Here is a 22935-nt window from a genome sequence, read left to right as displayed (position 1 = left end):
CACAGAGAAGAGGGATTGGAAAAGATATATCTAGAAAACTATGGAACCAGACAGGTGGAGCAACCAGCTAATCTACAGTACTGAATGGCAAGCCTTGCAAGAAATGCTATTTGGGCTGAACTACAAGAGAATAAGTCATCTGGACAAAGAAGGGGAGAAAGGAACTCTGGAGCTCTAGTTATATATATACATATATGGGCTTCCCTGGTGGCTCAGCAGGAAGGAACCTGCCTGTCAATGCAGGAGACATGGGTTCGATCCCTAGGTTGGGATGATCTCCTGGGAAAGGAAATGGCAACCCACTCCAGTATTCTTGCCTGGGAAGTCCCATGGACAGAGGAGCCTGGCAGGCTATAGTCCATGAGGTCTCAGGAGTTGGACACAACTTAGCAACTAAACCACCATCACCATATATATGTGAGCACGTGTGCGTGCTTAGTCACTTCATTGTGTCGGACTCTGTGTGACCCTATGGACTATATAGCCCATCAGGCTCCTCAGTCCATGGGATTCTCCAGGCAAGAAAATGGAGGTGGGCTGCCTGTACCCTCCTCCAGATGATCTTCCCGACCCAGGGATGAAACTCGCATCTCCTTCATTGCAGGCAGATTCTTTACTGCTGAGCCATCAGGGAAGTGCATGCGTGCACACACATGTGCACATGTGCGTGCTCACACACACACACACATTTTTTATTCTTTATGCAGTTATGGGTATAAGGCATCCTGATATGAGTGAAAAAAGACTAATTATTTATCCATGCATCTAACCCATTAGACCTTATATGTGATTATATATGACTGATGGTGCAAGAAATGGTGAGAATAGAGTGGATTCTTTTCAAGCTACCACTAGGTTTATCACCATTCATTCACTCAGTATCAATTAGGAAATACAAAGAGAGAGAGGCCAAATTCTGAGCAAACAGCTAACTGCTTTGAGCTGACTTTCAAACCTTAAAACATTAAATAATTATTCTAGAGGTACACATGCCATAAACTTATGTACTTTCAAATTAAAAGATGTGATAAGAACACCAAAATCATACACACCATAGACAAAAAAAAAAAATGATGCAAATTTCAGTCCAGCAAGAAAACATGATGACTTATATGCACTACATATTTTACAGTCAAACCTGAAGTTACAGCTCCCAGATAAGCAATGTCTGAGGAGTTAAAGAGAAAATATCTTGGTTTGGATAAAAATTTGGAGGTAAATGAATTTAAAAATCAATAGATCTACTCATAATAGAGACCTGCAAGTATCCACTTATTTGATCAACATATATTTGCTATCTGCTTGTAATGTGCAGCGTTTCCCTTGTGGTTCAGACAGTAAAAAATTTGCCTGCGATGTGAGAGACCTGGGTTCTATTCCTGGGTTGGGAAAATCCCCTGGAGGAGGTAATGGCAACCCACTTCGGTATTCTTGCTGGAGAATTCCCATGGACAGAGGAGCCTTGAGGGCTATACAGTTCATGGGGTTGCAGAGTCGGACATGACTGAGCGACTGAGCACACACACACACATACAGTGTGCATGTTTTCACAACCCCCTCCCACTATGCTACAATACTGATGAAAGAAGGAAGAAGAAATGGAGACAGGACTTAAAAGACTTATGATATATCAACTGAAGGTAACTACTGAAGTCATTGACACATAATTTTCTATTTACATGTTCAAGAAATCTGCTTCTCCCATTACGCTCTAAGGTGAATTAGAAGGGCATATCTTTATAGGCACCTTTGTTTTCCAAGGATTAAAAACAGTGCCTGGCACATAGTGAGCACTCAGAAAATATCTATTAAATGAGGTAATTATATTAGTCCAATACAATCCTTAAGAAATAGATCTTGAATTCTAAAAAGTGAAATTACTTAAAGTTATAAAATTAAGTAATGTCAGAATTCAGTTAGAAATCTGGATTCCAAAGATGTGTCCTTTCCATCAAAAAAGATGATTTCTTTGGTCCAGTAACCATGTAAAAGAAAACTTTTCTTTGGTCCATGTAAAAGAATACTTTTTCAACTCAAATGAACTATCACCACATTTCTATGTAGACATATGGTATCAGAAAGGAAGCCAAGTTAACAGTTGACAATATTTTGTTTAATTTATCAAAATATTGAGATTCTGAGTAGTTTTCTTCCTCCTTTCAGGAATTTTTTTTTCCAGTCCTCCTCAAGTAAGGATTAATTTTTCACCTTGGTCCACAGTTTACAAAGTACAGCCCTGGAGCCTATTATACAGAGTGAAGTAAGCCAGAAAGAAAAACACCAATACAGTATACTAACGCATATATATGGAGTTTAGAAAGATGGTAACGACAACCCTGTATGCAAGACAGCAAAAGAGACACAGATGTATAGAACAGTCTTTTGGACTCTGTGGGAGAGGAAGGGGGGAATGATTTGGGAGAATGGCATTAAAACATGTATAATATCATATAAGAAACGAATCGCCAGTCCAGGTTCGATGCAGGATACAGGAAGCTTGGGGCTGGTGCACTGGGATTAGCCAGAGGGATGGTATGGGGAGGACGGTGGGAGCGGGGTTCAGGATTGGGAACGTGTGTACACCCGTGGCGGATGCATGTTGATGTATGGCAAAACCAATAGAATATTGTAAAGTAAAAAAAAAAAAAAAAGAAGTACAGCCCTGATATAAAATACAAACACTAGATCCTACTACAGTCACCCAGCATGCCTGTGTGCTCAGTCACTTCAGTCCTATCGGAGTCTCTGCGACACTATGGATGTAACCCACCAGTCTCCTCTATTCATGGGATTCTCCAAGCAAGAATACTCCAGTGAGTTGCCACACCCTCGTCCAAGGGATCCTCCCAAACCAGGGACCCAACTCCTGTCTCCTGTGTCTCCTGCACTACAAGAAGATACTTTACCCACTAAGCCAGGTGGGAAGCCCAGTCACCCAGCAGCCATCTTCAAAAATTCTGTCTTCAGTAACAAAACTTGCTATAGTCTTTCCAGTATTCTTTGGTATAGTCTATTTTCTCAAGTGCAAATGCCTTCTGCAGTCTACCTAAAACCTGTGTCCATTTTCAAAGACTTCAACTAGGGAACACTTCCTGGCTAAATTAATTCTAGTACTCTATCCACATCCATGCACGTATGCACTCATTCTTTCAAAACGAGTTTTATGAAAAACACCAATTTTAAACCCCAATTATTTATTCGTTTACTCTTTGGAAACAAAAAAATTAGTCTTCCCCCTTTAGCCTGTGAGCTTCGGTAACGAAGTTAGTATGTCTTTTATCTCATCTCTATGGAGAAGGCAATGGCACCCCACTCCAGTACTCTTGCCTGGAAAATCCCAGGGACGGGGGAGCCTAGTGGGCTGCCATCTATGGGGTCGCACAGAGTCGGACACGATTGAAGCGACTTAGCTTAGCTTGTATCTCATCTCTATAGTCATTTTATTTAAAATGTTTGTTGAACACATCCAAAATGAATTAATAATGTCGTGCCCTGAAGAAATGAACGGATCTCCACAAGCAAGATGTCAAGGCCCCTTGCAGACTAATCTTAGTTTCACTCACTCTCCCATGGTCCTGGTCGGATACGGGACATGGCAAAGGTGCGGTGGGCGGTTACCACGAGGTGCTGGGGGCGTGGCCCCGCAGCATCGCTCCGCCCCTGCCGCTCTTACTCTCTTCGTCGGCTCCGCCAGCCAAGGAGGGAGGGCGTGGCCTCGGAGCCTCCTCCATTCTGGGGTCGAGCCGGAGGGATGTTGCCTGCTCAGGAGGAAGCCGACAGGACGGTGTTTGTGGGAAATTTAGAGGCTCGAGTGCGGGAAGAAATTCTTTACGAGCTGTTCCTTCAGGTACAGTCGGCAGGGAAGGGGTATCAGAGGGGCGGAGCGCGTCAAGCCGGAAGCGCAGCAGGAGGGGCGGGGCGCACCTGAACCACCCGGAGTCCGGCTCCCTTTCCCTCCGCATCCTTTGCTCTGGTTTTAATTTAGTTCCGCTTTGGCTCAGCTGTCTCCAGGTTAGCAAGTGGGTAGTCCAGTGTTCTTGCCTGGAGAATCCCAGGGACGGGGGAGCCTGGTGGGCAGCCGTCTATGGGGTTGCACAGAGTCGGACACGACTGAAGCGACTTAGCAGCAGCAGCAGCAGTGAAGTGACAAAAAGTGCGCCTCATTCCCAGCCCTTCCCTTTCCCATCCCCATTGCAGAGTCCTGGGGTGTGCGGTGACGAGGATACCCCCAACCCCCAGCCCTGAGTCAGGGCTTTGCAGAGGCTGCCTGGGCCTCGGTGTGCTCAGGCAAAACGGAAAACAGCTCTGTCACTGTATTCCTTCAGATAATAAGCACCCTGACGCCCTACATCCCGCGAAATGAGAGGAATATATTTTAAAATGCTTCCCGTATACGTTACTTACTCTCCCAAGCCCTTTTATACAGGAGATGATTTTACTCCAGAATAAATGAGATTTCCTCATAATTTGGGCAGCCAAATCATGACTGAGACCGATTGATACCCTGACTGCTGCTGCTGCTGCTAAGTCGCTTCAGTCGTGTCCGACTCTGTGCGACCCCATAGATGGCAGCCCACCAGGCTCCCCCGTCCCTGGGATTCTCCAGGCAAGAACACTGGAGTGGGTTGCCATTTCCTTCTCCAGTACCCTGACTAGTTCCCTTTATTTCATACCAAGAGGATCTTACAAAAACTTTTTCAGACCTGATAACTTATGTCTCCTGTATACACCTACTGTATACACATAGATTTTACATGCTAAAGCGATATCCACATTCGGCCGTTCATTTAACCGTTTAATGATCAATAATTACAATGACAGTAAGTAAGGTGCTAGGCATACACATTGGAGACAGTCCTTGGTCTTTCTAAAAGGAGAAATTTAAAATTAATTATCACGTTTTAAAATAATGTGCAAAAACAGGGACATTTAGTACAGCAAAGTTGTTTCAAGTGTGAATTCTGATATCTGCAATGTGATTTTGGCCAAGTACATAAATAGCTCAGCACCACAGTTTCCTCAAATGTCAGTGGGAGTCATAGTATCTACAGTATGATGTGGTGTGAAGACTGAGTAAACTCATCCAGATCAGACAGAACTGAACCTGGTACCTCCTAAGTGTTTGCTGCTGCTGCTACTGCTAAATAATACTACTATTACTATTAATAATAGTACTGATGCTTATATCAAGAGAAATCAAAAGTGACTTTCCTCTATCAGAATAAGAGCAAGTTCCAAGGGAGACCATAGCAAAACTAAATTCTAAGGGCTAAGCATGAGTATCAGAGGGGAAAGGGGTTATTTATGTAGTTTCTGAAAGGCTCTACATTTGTGTCTGAACTAAATTGCCCCTCTATTAATTATGAAGTGAAAGTGAAAGTGTTAGTCGCTCAGTCCTTTCCGACTCTTTGCAGCACCATAGAGGGCAGCCCGCGAGGCTCCTCTGTCCATAGGATTCTCCAGGCGAGGAAACTGGAGTGGGTTGACATTTCCTTCTCCAGGGGATCTTCCCAACCCAGGGATCAAACCTGGGTCTCTTGTATTGCAGGCAGACTCTACCATCTGAGCCACCAACAGATGCACACAATTTAATAGAATTTTCTGCAGGAACACAGTTTCATTTCCTGGACATAAAACATTACTTGAAAAATATTGCGGATTTTAAGGCTTTAATGCTTATTCTTCTAACTTGCCATCCTTTTAAACCTGCCATTTTTAATCTACTCTAATACTTGTCTTTTCCTGCAGTTATTTTTCATCCTAGTATTATTTGGAATTTATCATTCTAACTTAAAAAAAAAAAGGAAAGAAGAAGAGGAAGGAAGGAGGGAGGTAGAAAGAAAATTTATAGTTCTTTTTCTCCAGAAAGCTTCTCTCATGTTGAGCCAACAAAAAAGAGGGGGGTGGGAATGATGAGGTCATGGGATGGATAGACCTGAATGCCCCCATGCACATATGTTATTTCTAGTCAATAGGAACTGGATCTGTACCAGTTGTATGTGAAACTACAAGATACATTAGATAGATTGATAGTCTCATTTTTTTTTTAATAATTTCTAGCTAAATGTTCATCTGTATTAGATCAGGCAGCAAAGCATTTGTTTTTATTTTTGCCTATGCTCTTCTGTATTCTGGGACGATTTACTAAAGTGAGGTGTCTTTTAGAAAGGCTCAACCCAGCAAAACTTAGCAAATCTTGACAACTGGCAGCACTATTTATGTGTTTGACTCTGGTTTAAAAGTACTAAAAATTTATGATGTGATTTTTACTACCAGCAAGTCTTCTTGTTGAATATCATCTTTTAAAATGCATGGGTATATTTTTGAATTTGTAAAATTCAAAGCATATAAGCATATTCTGTCCATTTGTGATTTCATATATTTAATATCACTTGTGGAGAAACACTGATTAAAATTGATTTGTTTTTTTCTATATGGTTCTCCTTTTTACTAGTTTCTTTCAAATTTCTGATTATCCTTGGAAGAGTGAAAATCAGGTTTAGTATCTTTGTATTCTTAACCAAGAAATCTGGGCCATGAAGATCCAGAGAAGGAAATAGCAACCCACTCCAGTATTCTTGCCTGAAAAATCCCATGGACAGAGGAGCCTGATGGACTATAATCCAAAGGATCACAGTCTCACAACTGAGAGACAAATCACAGCACAGTACAGAGATCTCAAGGGGAAAGATAATGAATTTAGGTTCAAATGTGTTGAGTTTGAAGTATAATCACATGGAGCTCTCAAGGAGACTGTCTGCATGAAGGAGGCATGAGTGTGAAAAAAATAGATTCGTTGATAAGGTAGTTCTTGAAGCCAGAAGGGAGGATGAGCTATTCCCTGGGAAAGTAGAGAATAAAGAAAGAAAGATTGAATCTTAAATACAGTATCATTTTAAAGATGATAATTAACATTTTTCTTTAGATTAAAAACAATTCCTTAATATACTTATCCAACTCAACAGAGAAAAGCAAACAGTCATTAAAGAGCAATGAATAAGTATGAGCCATCTACCTTTAAATCTATATGATGCTTGGTAAGTACTTCCTCTAATCATTGTCATGCTGGAAATGTGACATTTGAGGGTGTAATTAGCACTCTTTTACAATATTTGACTCTGCTTTTGTACTCTGTATTGCTAATTATAGGTTTTAATCACAATAAAATATAAATATTTGCAATTTTATTTTATCCTATTTTAATAATATACCATGGAATAATATTCCCCAGTTATTAGACTTAGACCCTTACTGATTTTTCATTTTTACAAATAGTGTACCTACTTAAAAGTCTTAAACATATTAAAACACTTTTCCCTTTGAGAATATTTACCAAATGGGCTTACCATATTAAAATACAGTTTCTATATAGATCAGAAACTTAATTTCTCTCGTGAAAATGTTTTAATCTTGTCAGAAAAAAAAAAATAGGCTTTAATGTGATGTTACCAGTTTCTTTCAGTTCAGTTCAGTCGCTCAGTCGTGTCCGACTCTTTGCGACCCCATGAATTGCAGCACGCCACGCCTCCCTGTCCATCACCAACTCCCAGAGTTCACTCAAACTCACATCCATCGAGTCCGTGATGCCATCCAGCCATCTCATCATCTGTCATCCCCTTCTCCTCCTGCCCCCAATCCTTCCCAGCATCAGAGTCTTTTCCAATGAGTCAACTCTTCGCATGAGGTGGCCAAAGTACTGGAGTTTCTTTATGGCAACATAAACCCAACATCTCAAGGAATGCTGGGTTTATCATTTCAGTTATTTTTGAGTTAAACATGGTCTATATGTGTGGAGGCAAAGTAGTATTTTAATCTTAGATTTAAATGCACTCTAAATTGTTGTTAGGCCTATCTTTCTTTTTAAGATTTGGAACTATTACCTAAAATTTCCTGACCTTAACAACATAAGTGTTTTTTGATGAGCCAGAAAATGCCAAGAAAGTGTGATGAAGTATGATATTTATTGTTAGGAAAATACATGATCAGAAGAACTATGTAAAGCTGTTATTGCTAACAGATTTGGAATTTTAGCCTAAATTGAATATAGTTGATTTTCTGAGTGTAAAAAAATATTTAGATTTATGACAAAATAATTTTTAAGTTTCTTTCAGGCTGGGCCATTAACCAAAGTGACTATATGCAAAGACAGAGAAGGAAAGCCGAAATCTTTTGGATTTGTCTGCTTTAAACACCCAGAATCGGTGTCTTATGCCATAGCTCTGCTGAATGGAATTCGTTTATATGGAAGACCAATTAATGTGCAGTATCGATTTGGTAGGTTCTCTCACTGATGAAATCTTCCAAGTGTGTTTTGTTGGTGGTGGTGTTTCCAGAGGTGTAAACTTTTTTTTTTTTTTCTCCTATGTTTTTTGTGTTATAGCCTAAGACCAAAAAAGTGCTCCTATAGCCTCTTAAAATTTCTCAGAACACATTCATAATGTTATGTGATTAGTTACTACTACCAATGACATTGCCAAATCCATAGCATCATTTCTATATTAAAATTTAAAGTGGTCTCTTTTAATGTCAGCCAGCAAATAGCCATGATGGTTGCTATTGGCTGTTAAAAATTAAACAAATCTAAGTGAACTGGGGATACCCAACTCTAGCTTTTATGCAGCAAGGCTATTTGCTGATCTTCTTGTCAATGGTATCAAATATCTACCATTTGGAAGATAGGGTGGGTGCCTTAGTCTTTGTCCTGGGTTTACCATGTTATACATATCACCCTGGATCTGAGCCCTGTAAAAGCAGCTGGCCAAAGGCTGACCCTTCATAGCCACAGAGAAAAGCTTCCTGACATGAATGGCCTCAGTCACCTTCTCCTGCTACACATCAACACTGTTCATCATTGATTAGATGTCCAGAGAACATGGCGTTATTACTCTAGCCCTTTTATAGTTTGAGGGATTCATAGAGGCAGTGCTTATACTTATGTTGCAGTGCTTATGGTACTTATGTTCCTTCCCTCCTCAATGATTCAGGTTTATGAATGTACCCCTTGTTTGGTTCTTGTGCTTCTCGCTGTACTAAAAAAAACATAAGAATAAGAAAACACTGTTGTCTTGTTGCAAAGGAAAAGGGCCACTTCACATTTCATTTTATTTTGTCTTAACAAAGATAATTAATTGGCTGCATCATGCTCTTAAGTACCACCCGATTAACTCATACCGACAGTAAAACAGGCCAGGCCATATCATGTCCTGACACATCCCCAGCCACCTGCTCAGTGGCCTCTGTCAGGTTACTTTCATGTTTGTCAGTGCAGTTTAGAGAACTCATGCCTTCCACACAGAAGGCAAATAACACTGATCATTTGCCATCTTTAGTTTACAGGTATGTATTAGCAAGCAGCATTATATACTTTGTATGGCCCCATGTCAGCCTAATTCTTTTCTACAGTCATTGCTTTGGACAAAGCTTGGTTATAATTCACGCTCTTATAAGTGATATAAGCAACCCTGTAAGTAGCACTTGGGAGGTCAGAAACATCTTGTGTATTTTATATGGAGTTTTTGAAAATGGCTTAATGTGAGAACTCCAAAAAGATGTACCTTGAAATAATCTGTTATTCTTTTTCTTTTGAAGGGAGCTCTCGCTCTTGTGAACCTGCTAACCAAAGTTTTGAAAGCTGTGTTAAGATAAATTCACACAGCTACAGGTAATTAAAAATATTTTTTTTTTCATAAAGGTAAGGCAAATAAATATGGTCTTAATACCAGGAAGGGTTTTCATATATTCTATAAAACCTTTCTATTTAGACATAGGTTAATATTAAAGAATTCATTTTTCCTGAAGGCATGAAAAGTGACAGAAAGTATTTTCATTTAAAATTCAGTCAATATTTTCTGCAGTAGGTGGGAGAGATTTATATTTGTAGCATTGTTTATAGATTATCGTGTACTTTTCATTACTGTGAAATCACTTAAGTGTGCAAAGTCTCACTGTGATGGATCATAGAAATACTATTATCCATATTTTATACTTGAATAAATACATAGATGCAAAAGTTAACTAATTGCCAAGGGCACAAAGATGAAAAGGTGATAGTTTCTAGGCTTGAAATTAAGCCTTTGAACATTAAGTCACTCTACTATTTATTTTACTACTTTTTAGAATTTCCCTATGGTAATTTTCAAAATATTCTCATATTTGATGTAGGCTTATTTCTTGATGCAACCATAGCCCGCAGGGATGCTCTCAGTTTAGCTATACTAAAGGTCATGGGACAGAAAGTCTCCCAAACCAGATTAAGGTGCTCAAATCACAGCATTTATTAAACCAATTTAAAAGATACAGGGAAAAGCAAAAGGAAAGCTTTGGGTATTGGATAATTTAACATTTGGAGGATAGGATACAAGTACGCAGGGGACCCTACTAGCTGAGTTCTGGTTACACTGATATTCATACAACCTGTTTCTCTCTCTATTGCATCATCCTTCCCCACTGATTGTGTGGTTATTAGCCCTAGAGTGGGCTTCCCATGTGGCTCTAGTGGTAAAGAACCATCTCTCAATGCAGGAGACTTAAGAGAGGAAGGTTCCATCCCTAGGTCAGGAAGATCCCCTGGAGAAGGCATGGCAACCCACTCCAGTATTCTTGCCTGGAGAATCTCTGGACAGTATACAAGCCTGGCAGGCTATAGTCCATCAGATCAGATCAGTCGCTCAGTCGTGTCTGACTTTTTGCGACCCCATGAATCGGAGCACACCAAGCCTCCCTGTCCATCACCAACTCCCGGAGTTCACTGAGACTCACGTCCATCGAGTCAGTAATGCCATCCAGCCATCTCATCCTCTGTCGTCCCCTTCTCCTCTTGCCCCCAATCCCTCCCAGCAAAGGAGTCTTTTCAAATGAGTCAACTCTTCGCATGAGGTGGCCAAAGTACTGGAGTTTCAGCTTTAGCATCATTCCTTCCAAAGAAATCCCAGGGCTGATCTCCTTCAGAATGGACTGGTTGGATCTCCTTGCAGTCCAAGGGACTCTCAAGAGTCTTCTCCAACACCACAGTTCAAAAGCATCAATTCTTCGGCACTCAGCCTTCTTCACAGTGCAACTCTCACATCCATACATGACCACAGGAAAAACCATAGCCTTGACTAGACGAACCTTTGTTGGCAAAGTAATGTCTCTGCTTTTGAATATGCTATCTAGGTTGGTCATAACTTTCCTTCCAAGGAGTAAGCGTCTTTTTAATTTTATGGCTACAGTCACCATCTGCAGTGATTTTGGAGCCCAGAAAAATAAAGTCTGACACTGTTTCCCCATCTATTTCCCATGAAGTATTGGGACCGGATGCCATGATCTTCGTTTTCTGAATGTTGAGCTTTAAGCCAACTTTTTCACTCTCCACTTTCACTTTCATCAAGAGGCTTTTGAGTTCCTCTTCACTTTCTGCCATAAGGGTGGTGTCATCTGCATATCTGAGGTGATTGGTATTTCTCCCAGCAATCTTGATTCCAGCTTGTGTTTCTTCCAGTCCAGCGTTTCTCATGATGTACTCTGCATATAAGTTAAATAAACAGGGTGACAATATACAGCCTTGACGTACTCCTTTTCCTATTTGGAACCAGAAGGGTCGCACAGAATCAGACACACCTGAAGCAACTTAGCAAGCATGCACGCACGAGCACTAGAGTTGAGGTTAGAGTAAGAGATTCCATTCAGATAGAAAGTTCCTAGAGCTAATCTCACTTACTTGCTTTCTCAAAGAGACAGAGGGGCAAATATACCTGGCCAGAGAAGGAGCTACATACTCACAAGGTCTACCTGAGTTTCTTAGGCAGAGCAGACATAAGAACAGCATAACTTAGCCCAGTGGCACCATGATAATGACTTGGTCTTTCCTTCCCTTTCTACCCATGACTAACAGTCTTATTTGTTCCATCGTATTTTCTACTGAATCTATCCGTGGCATCTCTTAACACATGCTAAATTATTTATTTTGAATATTTAATATATGTTGTGAATTCTGCCTATGTCTTCCAAGTCACTTGCTTGTTCTAATTACAATATCATCACTATCTCATAAATCTGTATTAGCTGAGTTCTAGCTACACTAATGTTCATAGCCCCTGTTTCTCTCTGCTGCTGCATCAGATCCATCAATGTATCTTTCATAAAGGCTACCATATTCTTTTCTTCTGAGTTTTATCCATGCTGGTTGTTTTCTTGTTTTCTGTAGCAGAACTGAATGTTCTCAAGTAAACTAACAGCATTGAACCTCCCATGCCTGCTAATTATATTTACCCTCCTAAGCATAGAAGAGTGACCTCTTAGGACTGGCAGTTACCCAGACTCATCTTTTGAAGAAGTACTGCGCCCCACGCATAACACAGTGTGCTCCACGTCCTCATTGTCCCCCACATTTCTAAATCAATGAAATCGGGACAAGTAGGTGCTGAAATCAGACTATCTGAATCTGAATCCTGCCTCTGTCACTTTATTAACAGTATAACCCTGGACAAATGATCACACTGTACCTCATATCTACAATGAAGACAATTATTGCCAAAGAGTCAAATTTTATAGTTTCAAGGTATTTAAAATGGCATACAGCTAGTATCCAGTGAGTACTTTGAGCAAATGTTGGCAGGAGGTGGTGGTGATTCACTTCTTTGGTATGAAAGGAACTGTGGACTCATGAATTGAGCCATTTAGGTTACATAAAAACTTGCCTTATTCTTCTAATGGGAAAAGATACCTCTTTTTCCATATGAGTTTGGACAGAAACAAGGTATTGCTAGGTGTGGGGCAGAAGAAGACTAGATAAACAACTAGAAGATAGCAGTAACTCATACATGTTCTACCTCTATTTGATATGCATTTCATTATCACAAATTCTAGGCTAAAAGATCAGAGATAGGTATACATTCCATAATACTCCACTTCACTGGTAATACCTTATTCTTCTAGTATGTGCTGCATTATAAAGGAAGGATGAGAAAAGGTCATAGTGTCCTAGAAGTGTTGTACAGAGAATGCTGCTCTTGTCATACCCTCATCTTTCACTAGTCTTCCTTGGAAATGTGTTTTTGTGCTTGTTATTACCTCTTATACTTTCTGCTTTTAGTAAATAGTTCCTGTATTAGTGTGCTTGTGTTAGTCACTCAGTTGTGTCGGATTCTTTGCAACCCCATGGACTATAGCCCTCCAGGCTTCCCTGTCCATGGGATTCTTCAGGAAAAAATACTGGAATGTGTTGCTACTCCCTTCTCCAGGAGATCTTTGCAACCCAAGAATCAAAACCTGGTTTCTGGCCTTGCAAGCAGATTCTTTACCGTCTCAGCCACCAGTGCTATTTCAGTTCAGGCGCTCAGTCGTGTCCAACTCTTTGCAAGCCCATGGACTGAAGCACACCAGGCTTCCCTGTCCATCACCAACTTCCGGAGCTTGCTCAAACTCATGTCCATCAAGTCAGTGATGCCTTCCAACCGTCTCATCCTCTGTCGTCCCCTTCTCCTCCTGCCTTCAATCTTTCCCAGCATCAGGATCTTTTCCAATGAGTCAGTTCTTTGCATCAGGTAGCCAAAGTTTCAGCTTCTGCATCAGTCCTTCCAATGAATATTCAGGACTGATTTCCTTTAGGATGGACTGGTTCGATCTCCTTGCTGTCCAAGGGACACTCAAGAGTCTTCTCCAACACCACAGTTCAAAAGCATCAATTCTTCAGTGCTCAGCTTTCTTTATAGTCCAACTCTCACATCCATACATGACTACTGGAAAAACCATAGCTTTGACTATATGGACCTCTGTTGGCAAAGTAATGTCTCTGCTTTTTAATATGCTATCTAGGTTGGTCATAGCTTTTCTTCCAAGGAGCAAGCGTCTTTTAATTTCATGGCTGCAGTCACCACCTGCAGTGATTTTTGAGTCCCAGAAAATAAAGTTGGTGACTGTTACCATTGTTTGCCCATCTGTTTCCCATGAAGTGATGGGACCAGAAGCCATGATCTTAGATTTCTGAATGTTTCGTTTTAAACCAACTTTCTCTCTCTCCTCTTTCACTTTCATCCAGAGGCTCTTTAGTTGTTCTTCACTTTCTGCCATAAGGGTGGTGTCATCTGCATGTCTGAGGTTATTGATATTTCTCCTGGCAATCTTGATTCCAGCTTGTGCTTCATCCAGCCCAGCATTTCTCATGATGTATTCTGCATATAAGTTAAATAAGCAGAATGACAATATACAGCCTTGACATACACCTTTCCCGATTAGGAGCCAGCCTGTTGTTCCATGTACAGTTCTAACTATTGCTTCTTGACCTACATACAGATTTCTCAGGAGGCAAGTAAGGTGGTCTGGTATTCCCATCTCTTTCAGAATTTTCCACAGTTTGTTGTGATCCAAACAGTCAAAGGCTTTGGCATAGTCAATAAAGCAGAAGTAGATGTTTTTCTGTAACTCTCTTGCTTTTTTGATAATCCAACAGATGTTGGCAACTTGATCTCTGGTTCCTCTGCCTTTTCTAAAACCAGCTTGAACATCTGGAAGTTCACTATTCATGTACTGTTGAATCCTGGATTGGAGAATTTTGAGCCTTACTTTGCTAGTGTGTGAGATGAGTGCAATTGTGTGGTAGTTTGAATATTCTTTGGTATTGCCTTTCTTAGGGATTGGAATGAAAACTGACCTTTTCCATTTCTATCGCCACTGCTGAGTTTTCCAAATTTGCTGGCATATTGAGTGCAGCGCTTTCACAGCATCATCTTTTAGGATTTGAAATAGCTCAACTAGAATTCCATCACCTCCACTAGCTTTGTCTGTAGTGATGCTTCCTAAGGCCCACTTGACTTTGCATTCCAGGATGTCTGGCTGTAGGTAAGTGATCACACCATCGTGATTATCTGAGTCATGCAGATACTTTTTGTATAGTTCTTCTGTGTATTCTTGCCACCTCTTAATATCTTCTGCTTCTGCTAGGTCCATATGACTTCTGTCATTTATTGTGCCCATCTTTGCATGAAATGTTCCCTTGGTATCTCTAACTTTCTTGAAGAGATCTCTAGTCATTCCCATTCTATTATTCTCCTCTATTTCTTTGATCACTGATCACTGAGGAAGGCTTTCTCATCTCCCCTTGCTATTCTTTGGAACTCGCATTCAAATGGGTATATCTTTCCTTTTCTCCTTTGCCTTTAGCTTCTCAGTGCTAAAGCCACCATAAAAAGTATCACAAATGAAATTAAACACAGAAATGTATTGTCTCACAGCTCAAAGTCCAAAATCAAGGTGTCTGCTAGAGTTCCTTTTGAGGGCGATGAGAAAGAATCTGTTCTGTGCCTCTCTCATATATGCTGTGCTGTACTTGGTTGCTCAGTCATGTTTGACTCTGTGCAACCCCATAGACTGTAGCCCGCCAGGCTCCTCTGTCCATGGGATTCTCCAGGCAGGGATACTAGAGTGGATTGCCATGTCCTCCTCCAGGGGATCTTCCCAACCCAGGGATTGAACCCAGTTCTCCCATATTGCAGGTGGATTCTTTACCATTTGAACCACCAGGGAATCCAGTGCCTCTCTCATAGCTTCTTCCCCTCATTTGTTGGCAATCATCGATATTCCTTGACATGTACAAGCATCACCCAATTCTCTGCCTTCATCTCCATATGATGTTCTCCCTGTGTGCATCTGTCTCCACAAGTTTCCCCTTTGACTATAATAAAGAAGGATGCCTGTTTAGCACCTCCTACTCCAGTATGACCTCCTCTTAGCTAATTACATCTGCAGCAACTTTATTTCCAAATAAGGTCTCAATTCAGTTCAGTTGCTCAGTCATGTCTGACTCTTTGCGACCCCATGGACTGCAGCACACCAGGCTTCCCTGTTGGTCCATCACCAATAGGAGCTTGCTCAAACTCATGTCCATTGAGTCAGTGATGCCATCCAACCATCTCATCCTCTGTCATCCCCTTCTCCTCCTGCCTTCTATCTTTCCAGCAACAGGGTCTTTTCCAATGAGTCAGCTCTTCACATCAGGTGGCCAAAGTATTGGAGTTTCAACTTCAGCATCAGTTCTTCCAATGAATATTCAGGACTGATTTTCTTTAGGATGGACTGGTTTGATCTCCTTGCAGTCCAAGGGACTCTGAAGAGTCTTCTCCAACAACACAGTTCAAAAGCATCAATTCTTTGGTGCTCAGCTTTCTTTTTAGTCTAACTCTCACATATAAGGTCACATTCTGAATTATTTGGTGTTAGGACTACAACATATAACTTTTGAGTTGACACAGTTCAACTTGTGACTTCCCAATTTACATGTGACTCCTCTATGGAGAAACATATGCACGCCCTGAAATTCTCATGGGAAAGATAGTGGTTTTAGAAATTTTGCAGCTATTTTTATAATGATGCTAATCTCATGACCTCTGCTACTGGGTCACATCTTTCCCAGTCTATAACCTCACTGTGCTTTTTATCTTGTTTCTTTACCATCACTTACTGCAAACACATGTTCACGTCTCCTTGAACTTTGTCTCCAAATCAGTCTGTTATATTTACCCCTTCTTCTCACTGAAAAATTATCCTTCACATCTTTACTTCCTATTCACTTCTTAACCCCACTGTTGTTTGGAAGCTGTTCTTCGAACAGTTTGTTGTCAGGAATCTTCTGATCAATGATAGAGTAGCTCTAATGCTTATCCAGTTTACTCTAACAACCAACACTAAGTATTTCCTCGCTGAAACCCACTTTTCCGCTGGCTTCTGTGATCCTGCTCTCACCATGAACCAACACCTATCCGTCTGACAGCTTCTTGTTGTTCTCCTGCCCTTGTCTTTGCCTCCATCTGCCTGTTTTAATTCACCCTTCCCACAGTAAACTTCCTGTCCTAAGATTAGCAGTATTAGTGTTAAAATTGTGGCATACTGTGGAGCAAGTAGAATGAAGACTAGCTATAATGAGGACTAGCTGAGAATCCAGCCAGTACATATAACATTGGGATTTATTAGAGATCTCCATAGATGCAAACATTACATATATAAATGAAATTTTTGGACACTTCTGATGTAATCAGGGATTGTGCATGTGTGCAAAATCACTTCAGTCGTGTCTGTCTCTTTGCAACCCTGTGAACCACAACCCCCCAGGCTCCTCTGTCCATGGAATTCTCCAGGCAAGAATACTGAATTGGGTTGCCATACCCTCCTCCGGGGGTTTTCCCAACCCAGAAATCGAACCCGAGTCTCTCACATCTTCTGCACTGGCAGGCAGGTTCTTTACCACTATCACCGTGTGGAAGAAATCAGCAAATATGTGATTCATGCTAATATCAGCAGCCTGTTTAACAAAGAGCATAATTTTTTTAGTTTAACAGTGAAAATACCTTCAAAAATGAATTGAAAAAATTCCTATTTTTTCACCTTTTTTTATTTGTAGAAGATTGAGTGTATGCTTGGTGATTATTATTGACTTACTTTGCTTTCTTCATATCTGAGTGTTCTATGCCTTTATACAACTATAACATTGATTAACATTTTCCTATCAGAAAGCCAAATGTGACTCTAAATATTGAGATTTCAGTATGTGGTAATTAATAAGACTTGAGATACTGCTCTGTCACTATATTATCAGTGTAATATGTTTAAAGTTAATTTATCTTAATTGAGCTTTTAGAGAAGTTCTTTAATTATGAAGCTGTCTCTTTTTTTTTTTTCTAAGACTAGAGTACCTCTGTCCATAGGAATTTTAACTTCATATTACTTCTTCTTTTACCTCCCTCAAGAAATGAAGAAGCCATGGGCAGATCTTCCTTTTCCATGCAGTTCTCTCCAATTAATAATGCATCTTTATCTCAAGAATATTTTCTCTTTCAGAAGATGGTAAGTTTGATATGCCTTTGGTTGAAAATATAACATGATAATACAAACTATAAAGGATATGAAAACTGCTTGGAACTTAAGCTCAACTCGAAGCCTAGAGTGAAGGCAGAATATGCCTTGAGCACTGTGCCCCAGTGGCGATCTGCTCTTTAATCTGAAATCGATCATCTGAAATCCCACACATGTTATCTCTGCAAACAGCCAGTGTATGAATGAAAAATGGCAGATGCAAGTGATAATGCACTGTGGTAAAGTAAAATTTGAATCACTTAAATGACTGTATTTTTAAAATTTAAAAGGTATGTTTCTAAAATTGAATACTGTTTAATGAAGCGTTTTGATAGAATGTAGCATCAATCACCATATACTGCTTTTGTACATAGGTTTTTATTTTAACTAAACACAAAGTTTCTCAATTGGTAGAGTAAACTACCTTATTTCCAAAGACTCTCAAAAATGTGGTTCTGGCCTAGAAATCACAGTGGTGGACTATATTGTTAAAGGGGAACTTAGGAAATGTTTTCTTCTAACTTCTCATTATATACATAATAAAATTGAGGTTCAGAGATTAATCAGAAAGCCCAAGATTATACAACTTGTTAAGGACAGCTGTGGGACTGTAACACAGGTATTCTGATTAACACGAGATTTCTTGCAAACATCCAACATACATATGATCTTCAGATTTTTCAAATAGCCATTTTCACTTTGTAAACATAATGAATAATTTATGTAAACATAATGATAATTTAATTTTTGGAAAAATACGGTCTGTGCTTAGTTGTGTCTGACTCGTTTATGACCCTGTGGACTGTAGCCCACCAGGCTTCCCTGTCCATGGGATTTCCCAGGCAAGAATACTGGAGTAGGTAGCCATTTCCTTCTCCAGAGGATCTTCCCAACCCAGGGATCAAACCCAAGCCTCCTGCATTACAGGCAGAATCTTTACCCGCTGAGCCATCAGGAAAGCCCGTTCCTTGTTTATGGTGAGATAGTAATAAACAGCCAATTCTCATCTAAAACCATCAATATCTTCTTTGTGGCATTATTTTTCTCTTTGATGAGATGAGCCATACATACATACACATACGCACACATGAGAGCTTGGTTTCCCTATTAATCTTTTTTAATGGAAGTAGATAACTTTATGATCACATTGTCCACAGTCTACTATTTATACTTTCATTCAAAAATATTAATAAGTATTAATGTTGCCGCATTCAGCATTACTGGTTACTAATTTATTTTTTATTTTTAACTGGAGGAAAATTGCTTAAGAATGTTGTGTTGGTTTCTGCTGCACAACAACGTGAATCAGTCCTAAGTCTACATATATGCCCTCCCTCTTGTGCCTCTCGCCTGCCCACCGAATCCGAGCCCTCTAGGTCATCACAGAGCACTGAGGTGAACTCAGCTCCCTGTGTTTTGTAGCAGCTTCCCTCTAGCTGTCTATTTTACACATGGTAATGTATTTTTTTCTATTACTACTCTCTCAATGCTACTCTCTCAATTTGTCCCACCCTCTCCTTCTTCTCCCATGTCCACAAGTCTGCCCTCTGTGTCTGTGTCTCTATTCCTGCCCTGCAAATAGGTCCTTAATCTACTTTAAATTGCTAGAAATTTGAGTTAATCTATCTTAAGAATTGACTGCTGTGCTGTAAAATATGGTGACTATCAGCCATCCATAAGGATTGATTATTTTCATTTTACTTAATTTTAATTAAAGTTTAAGTTTAGGAACAGAAACTTGATGCAGTTGTTGCAAAACTTTGAAGTATGCTTGCAAAAAAAAAACTTGGGTATGTATAGCTACTATTTCAACTAAATTTTTTATAATCTAAATTCTGATTAAATATTTTCAATGAAAATTTAGTATCCAAATTGAATATGCTTTTGAATATAAGTATAAATATGTAAATATATAGGGCTTCCCTGGTAGCTCCCTTGGAGAAGGAAATGGCAACTCACTCCAGTATTCTTGCCTGGAAAACCCCATGGGTGGAGGAGACTAGTAGGCTACACAGTCCATGGGGTCGCAAAGAATCAGGCACGACTGAGCGACTTCACTTTCTTTCTTTCTTTCCCTGGTAGCTCAGTCAGTAAAGAATCTACCTGTAGTGCAGGAGACCTGGATTCAACCCCTGGGTTGGGAAGATCCCCTGGAAAAGGAAATTGCAGCCCACTCCAGTATTTTTGCCTGGGAAATCCTATGGACAGAGGAGCCTGGTGGGCTACCGTCCATGGGGTCACAAAAGTCAGACACAACTTAGCTACTAAACCACATCCATAAGTATAAAAGGCACAGCAGATTTTAAAGACTTAGTATAAAAAAGTAAAATATCTCATGAATAATTTTTATATTGATTACATGTTGAAATGACAATATTTTGGACATTTGGGAATAAAATATATTAGGGCTTCCCAAGTGACTCAGTGATAAATAATCCACCTGCCAATGCAGGAGACACAGGAGATGTGGGTTCAATCCCTGGGTCAGGAAGAGCCCCTGGAGTAGGAAATGGCAACTCACTCCAATATTCTTGCCTGGGAAATTCCATGGACAGAGAAGCCTGGTGGGCTACAGTCCATGGGATGGCAAAGAATCAGACACAACTGAGCAAATGAGCACACACACAAGATATATGATTTAAATTGCACCTGTTTCATTGTTATTTTCGTCCTGTGACTATTAGAAGGTTTAAAACTACCCATGTGGCTTACATTATATTTCTTTAGGACAGCACTGATCTGTACTGTAGTACGCTATACACCAGCTGGAATCTTTGTCAATCGTTTAAAGAAACTACTGCATCCCTGTCCTCCTTACTGACACATGGTTTGGTGTGCTCATAGTTACTTGTATAATAAATGTGAACTCTAACTTTGTCTTTTTTCTCCTTTGTGGGCTTGCTTTGGTAGGTGAATGTGTGTGGGTTTTTCCCACAGCAGTGGCCTGCCCACTACCCAGCACTGCAGCTTCCTTACTACGAGATGACAGCACCACTTCCTGGTAGCACTTCTGCATCTTCCTCCCTGAATCATGGGTCAGATCTGGAGGCGGGACCCAGCTCTTACGAATGGACTCAGCAGCAACCAAGTGACTCAGACCTTTACCAGACAAATAAACGAAAGAGGCAGAAACAAAGCAGTGATAGCGACAGTAGCACAGAAAACAGCAGAGGAGATGAATATAGCCCAAAGCTCCAAAAGTGTAAGAAAAAAAGATACTAGCATGTACATTCAAATGAAATGTGTCTCTACTAGTCTTCATTCTGTTAAAAGAAAAATCTGTATTCCACTAAAGGACCAATTCCATGGCTTTCTTGTCTTCTTTGAAATATATAACAATATGATACCTGATTTGTATTTAATTTTTGTCTTGAAGGACAAAAATCTTAAAAACAATATAATGTGCTTTTTGTACTTGTAATGGTGTTGTTAACAAGAAATTCGCTCTTGAGTTGTTATGTTTTAGTATCAATGATGAACTTACACTAAACCATTAATCAAAAGTCACTTACTGAGCACTCATGGAGAATGCACCATGATCTCCTATATTGTTGCCTGTAACCCTCAGCTGAAGTTAGAAGTGGAATGGTCAGTTTTCTGAATGAAACTAATACAAATCTTTGACTTGCATGTTTTTCCTAAGAAGAGAGAATAAGCAGAGTTTAGTTTCCTTTATTACTGATACTTTTTTATGTCTAAATATCTTGTCTCAGCCTTACTCTCATACATATTTACTTCATATACAAGGATATACAACAGTGATACCAAAGGAAAGACGATTATCATGTGGCTAGCTTTGGTTCCTTTCCTTTTCATATGATTATATATAATTAGGAATACATGGCTCTTGACTTCCTATTTATTAATTGCATTTTATAAAAATTACTTGGCTATATCAGTATTTATTGTCCACCTCTTTTGCCATACAGGTTGGAAAGCATATATCGGACACATTTAGATCTTGATAATGAACAATGATTTCAGTAGAAAATTTCACTATTGTATGATATTTAATGTTTATCGTAAAATCAGCTTTCCTACTTCTGGACCATTTATTTGCAGGAATAAACAGACTACATGTAAAATTAATGATTTATTTGGACAATCTTGTTAACTTTGTAGCTCATCATAAACTAGAATGCTGAAAATATTTATTTATTGAATCCAGTTGAAAGGATCACACCCTCATTAGGAGCTAACCACCCAATTTTAACCATTCCTTGATATTTCTTTTGTGTATTGCATAGCACCTTATAGATATTTATTATTATTTAAAATAATAAAATATTTTTAGCAAAATTAGTAGCTGAATTTAACTTCTGGTTATGATTATACAATGCAGTCATGTTTTAAATGTAAATATTAGTCTGTTTTGATCTGACAAATGTGAAAATGTAAATTCTGCTTAATGTAGCTTGATCTGTATAATTACATATTGCTGAATATTCAAACTAAAAATGCTGACCTTTTTTTAAATGAACATTTTTGCAATTTAGAATCATACCAAAGGGAAAATATCTTTCTATGTAAATAGGAAGTGATATATATGTAAAACACATTAACTTCACCTCTGCATTTTCTTCAATTCTTAGACCTTGCAAATTTCCTAAGCCCCAGATTATTTCATTGTAATTGGCATTATAGGAAATATATACACATAAGAAATATCTTAACAAGTACCAGGTTAAGAAAATTATCTTGAAATATTGTTACATGAGTTAAAATCTTTGAACTGCAAGGAGTTCTTGCAATTTCTTTCATCACAGGCTGGAATTATCTGAATGTCAACTTTACCAAGTCAACCAACCAAAAGGCACATTCACCTGTTTACACTAGTGTCTTCGTGATGGCTCAGTTGGTAAAGAATCTGCCTGAAATGCAGGAGACCCCTATTTCTTGGTTGACAACAATCATATGAATGACAGCTACCTTATGTTTTAAAGTCAGTTTTTAAAAAAACCTCTTGTAATTATTGTAAAGAAAGGGAAGTTAAAGCAGGTGGTTAGGTGGTCAAGAGATTTTCTGGGGAAGCCATAGAAGTTTGAGAGATTAAAAGAATTAGTTGAGGAAATGGAGCTGGATTCGGAGAAGGTGGATCTAAAAGATATTCTG

General features: G+C 39.5%; 1 protein-coding gene across 1 annotated transcript; it reads left to right on the top strand.

Moving 5' to 3' along the window:
• Nucleotides 1-3497: 3497 nt before the first annotated feature.
• Nucleotides 3498-22273, top strand: RBM11 (RNA binding motif protein 11). The gene is made up of 5 exons (XM_006078283.4): nt 3498-3847; nt 8112-8274; nt 9589-9661; nt 17718-17814; nt 20734-22273. The coding sequence occupies exons 1-5, from the start codon at nt 3593-3595 to the stop codon at nt 21043-21045; spliced, it is 900 nt and encodes a 299-aa protein (XP_006078345.4). The 5' UTR covers nt 3498-3592; the 3' UTR covers nt 21046-22273.
• Nucleotides 22274-22935: the final 662 nt, after the last annotated feature.

The sequence above is a fragment of the Bubalus bubalis genome, chromosome 1, assembly GCF_019923935.1.
Source record: "Bubalus bubalis isolate 160015118507 breed Murrah chromosome 1, NDDB_SH_1, whole genome shotgun sequence".
Taxonomy (NCBI): domain Eukaryota; kingdom Metazoa; phylum Chordata; class Mammalia; order Artiodactyla; family Bovidae; genus Bubalus; species Bubalus bubalis.
The sequence above is the reverse complement of the archived record's forward strand: the minus strand, read 5'-3'. Positions and strand labels throughout refer to the sequence as shown.

Coding starts and splice junctions, on each gene's coding strand:
- RBM11 (XM_006078283.4), top strand. CDS start 3,593: ATGGCAAAGGTGCGGTGGGCGGTTACCACGAGGTGCTGGGGGCGTGGC. Junction 3,848..8,111: donor TTTACGAGCTGTTCCTTCAG/GTACAGTCGGCA, acceptor AGTTTCTTTCAG/GCTGGGCCATTAACCAAAGT. Junction 9,662..17,717: donor ATAAATTCACACAGCTACAG/GTAATTAAAAAT, acceptor ACCTCCCTCAAG/AAATGAAGAAGCCATGGGCA.